General features: G+C 30.9%; 1 protein-coding gene across 1 annotated transcript in view; it reads left to right on the top strand.

Moving 5' to 3' along the window:
• The first annotated feature begins 356 nt into the window (after positions 1–356).
• The window catches only part of LOC108915728, a 9992-nt gene continuing 5917 nt past the window's right edge, over positions 357–4431 (top strand). The window contains exons 1-2 of the mRNA XM_018721849.1: positions 357–483; positions 3703–3808. Of these exons, the coding sequence (XP_018577365.1) occupies positions 404–483; positions 3703–3808 (186 nt within the window). The 5' untranslated portion in view covers positions 357–403. The remainder of the gene's footprint in view (positions 484–3702; positions 3809–4431) is intronic.

Here is a 4431-nt window from a genome sequence, read left to right as displayed (position 1 = left end):
CCTATACAGAGTAAGCATTTAAATCCGCACTAAACTAAATTTAATTTTATGATGCAATTATTATTTAACAATATTAATTAAATAAAATATAAATTTTATAATTTATATAATATATTATTAGCGTGTTATTTCGGTATTGTGCATGTATTTACTGAAATGAGATTCACCTTTTACAGCACTTCTCTTTTGAAAAAAAATGTGATAAGTGATGAAAGATTTTCCGTTTGTAATAATAAAAACATATTTTCTGAATGATTTTATAGGATATGCAACCACCAATACACCTTTAACGCTGTGAGGTATGTTTTTCAACTTTTAATAAAAATGATAGTGGTTACTATGACAGCGAGCAAACATTGTAAACAATAAATTTGCTTTAGTTAGGGAATAATTTTACATAAGTATGCCTATATCGGAAATTGAGGATGTGTTTGCAAAATACAGAAAACAAGAAGAAATTATCAATTCTAAGATAAACCAAACGTAAGTAAACATTTAGTTAGAGATACCTAGAATATTTTAACATTAGACGTTGGGTACTTACCAATTCGCTTGCGAATGTCAATGTAAGAAACGTCATTCATGAATACATTGGGCAAGCAGTATGTTAATAAATAATAATATTTCTCTGTGTGTACACACTTGGAGATGATATTTGAATTGATTAACAGAAACAATAGAATTGCAAATAGAATATACAGGTGTTTCAAATTCAAAACATATATCGCAAAATGAAGGGTGTGATTCTTTGCCTCATGCTAAGAAAAGTTCTTATTAACATGAGTCCGCAAGCGCACTGTATTCGAGATATAGGGTTCAAAGAAAAAATTGTTTTTCAGTATTTTGCAATATCTCAGGAATCGTTTGAAATACAGAATTCAAATTTTCTACACTTAGCAAATAATTAGTAAGACCTTTTTTATTAGAATGGACCAAAGAATCGCACCCTTCATTTTCCGACATATGATTTGAAACACACTGTATACATGATCTTACTAAAAGCACAGTAGGTATTACTGAGCTCAAAAGTCGGACAACCTGATGTACAATCACCAAGTAGCGTTCAATATTTATTTATCTTTAAAATTTTTTTAAGGAACAAAAAATTGTGTAACAAAATCGATTCTAATGTTTTTAGATGAGTTATGATTATGAATCATCTTGTACACACGATAATAGTTATGTATTACTTGCAAAAACGTATTTTTTAACATGAAATTTATAGAGGGTTACATGAACCATAGGTACCTAAAAAAAGTATGTAATGAATTAGCAGAAATAAGGTAGGTAAGTATAATTGGATATAAATATGCAGGGTGAGTCAAGTTTTTGTAGTCATAAGCATAGATTGTAGAACGTTTCTTTTTCAAGATGATGATGATTCATATTGATGAAAGTTGGGCTAATGATTTATCTAATAAGCGGCAAAAATTGACTAAGTTAGAACACAAACCTTTCAATCAGTGGCGGATATATTGGGAAATACTATCACTAACAATCCTAAACTTTCGACTTCACTGAACAATTTGAAAATTGGATAAGAGTATGTATAGTTGATTTGATAACTTAAAAAATAACAACTAACAACTAGAAGAACTATAAAATGTATCATGTTTAAATTTATCCAATAATGTAAATTTTTGCAATTATTGATAAGAATTAATATCTACTTAATGCTATTGATTAATAATAGCGTAACTATTTTACAAAAAAGTTTTCAATTAGGTACCTACTTTAAATGTTTCTAAATTCTTTTAAAAGTAAATCAATTGGATGATATTCGTTTCTACATACATACGTATTGTAATAGTATATTACGTAATAAGTGTTGTAAAAAGCATTTTACGTACGAATGGAAAAGTTACGCACGACGCCGCGTAGCGGCGAGTGCGTAATTCTATGAGTGCGTAATTGCATTACACCACGTATTACGTACTATACTTTACCTACGACCAATACTTTAAATACTTAAAAACATACCGTCTGCGATCAATGCAAGATTCCTATTACGTCGTACGGTAAAAAAATCGCACGGCTTGGTAAAAAAATCGTACAGTTTTCCTAGTAACCGCCTAGCAACGGTCAATACAAACAGTATTGTATTGGCCGTTGCTAGGCAGTTGCTAGGAAAACTGTGCGTTTTTTTTACCGTACGTAATAGGAATCTTACATTGATCGCAGACAGTGTGTTTTTAAGTACTTACAGTAGTGGTCGTAGGTAAACCATATAAATAATATTTAAGAGTAATAGATTTAGTCTGTTGAAATTTAACCATGGCAAGCTTATTGCTGGTTGCCTAAGTATATGTAAAAATAAAAATTACATGCTAAGATTGCGTACACCATGTTGAAAACACATTTTTTGAGAATACGAGGATGACTGCTCAAAATGGAACACAATGTTGAATGTGATACACTCGAATCAGTGTGATTGTAAGGGACAATTTTAACTACAGTAAACAATAATTAAATAAACATAATTTTTCGAACGATGCGAAAACAACAATACTTTAGTATGAATATCAGAATGAGACATATTTTTATGAAAATTACATCGAAAGTGGGTGTACCTTACACACGGTGCTAAGGTTTCGTCCAAATCCTTATATGTTCAGTCCTATAAAAAACATATAGCATCGATGGGAGAAGAAAAGTAATGGGAACTTTTTACCCCAATTTAATGATACTACTTAACAATGTGTTCAAAAATACTCAAACGTAAATTTAGAAAGTGCACGTTATCAACAAAAAATTAGTTTTGCCTGTGTCATTAATCTAACACATATTGCAATTTGCAATACACAGAGCTGAATTAATTGTATTGTACAGTACATTTTTGTCCTTTTGATTTTGAATGCCGAAGATAAGTACGCGGTACAAATTTTTGTCGTTATTGGACAAAATCATGATTAGCACGCGAGATTATCACGCCCTTCAAAAAATGCTGGAAAGAGTGTCCGTCTATACCTAGTTAATTACACCTCTAATATCAAACAAAAGCTATCATCATTCGCCAAGAGAGTCACCAGACAGCCGGTTTTGAACTTATTAGTTCTCGTCAATATGGCATATGTCATATGTCATACCTTAAATGTCTTTGTTACTCAATGCCTATTAAAACAAAGCATTACTTTGCACCTGTTAGCAAAAAATTTCTGCACCACGGAGTATTCTGCAATTTTAATCAATATTTTTCATTGTCAGTATTAAACGAGCGACGGGTTTTTAGAGTCAGACCTTTTATTTTAAAATAAGCTTACCACACTGTTAAGTAAATCGAAAATAGCACTAAAACTTTTCATTCTACAAACACGATTTATCGGAACCTTTTGTTAGAAATATGATTTTTAATCTCGTTGAGAATAAAATACTTAGTGTTCGACTTAAATAGATGTATAATATTTTATTTGTTTGTTCGTACAAGTTTCAAATATACTGAGCTGCTTATATAAGTACTTCAAAGCTTCTGCAGGGGGTTGCAATTACTTTAATAAGCATTTTCAGTCCAGATTTTTTCTTATTTTTGAACGTAGAATCTAGTGATCAAATTTGAAGACTGATTTGTTTTTGGTTTCCATATCGTTTTTTAGTGGAGGTAAAAATATATTATTTTATCAATATTTAATATTTTTACTACCTATTTTTCATAACAATAATTGTACAGTCTCTTTTCAATGTTGTCGCAATGACTATTATTTCCAGAGATGGCCGTCATGTGAGAACTGAGGACAATGGTCAAGTACTGCAAGATAAATTGTATTCAAAAAGTCTGGGTCAAGCCAAAGAGAGGAACAGGTTGATCTTAAAGGTAATGCAGTCGTAATTTATATTTAAATTACAACTGATGGCACGGTAGGAAGCAAGTCAAAAACGGTATGAACTTATAAGTGTAAGTACCACTCGAGGCGCAGCAAACTGCTCGAGTCTGAGGCCAAGGCTTTGGAGTGATATGCCAATCTGCTTTAAGGTATCTTATCACTAACTTGTAAAATGTAAAGTAAAGTTACGCTTCTTTCTTCATTTAACCTATTTTAAAATATGTCTTTTCTAAAAACAAATCTATTTTCGTAAATTCTGGTCATCAAAAAACGTCTGTATTTCTTCTTCAATAAACTCGAAATAACCATGCGCAGTATGTTCCACATTAATTCATTCGACACGTTTCTCAGTGATAAATAAAATTCGAATTTGTTACTTTAAGTGAACCTATTTGTGACGACAAAATCAATAAACGAACAGTGACAATTTAAAATATTTTTAATTTTATATAAATTTTATAATTTAGGTATAATTCTATATTGAAATTGTATTGTGTTTGTTTGTTTAATACGCAGAAATAAACAGAATAGTTGCGCGGTGAACGCCTTCTAAAAAAACATTGCCTTCGTTGAGCGCGACCATCAACCTCGGACCATACATAATGTTCATTAC

Source organism: Anoplophora glabripennis, unplaced genomic scaffold (genome assembly GCF_000390285.2).
Source record: "Anoplophora glabripennis isolate ALB-LARVAE unplaced genomic scaffold, Agla_2.0 scaffold1659, whole genome shotgun sequence".
Classification (NCBI taxonomy): domain Eukaryota; kingdom Metazoa; phylum Arthropoda; class Insecta; order Coleoptera; family Cerambycidae; genus Anoplophora; species Anoplophora glabripennis.
This window is presented reverse-complemented; position numbering and strand designations above follow the sequence as displayed.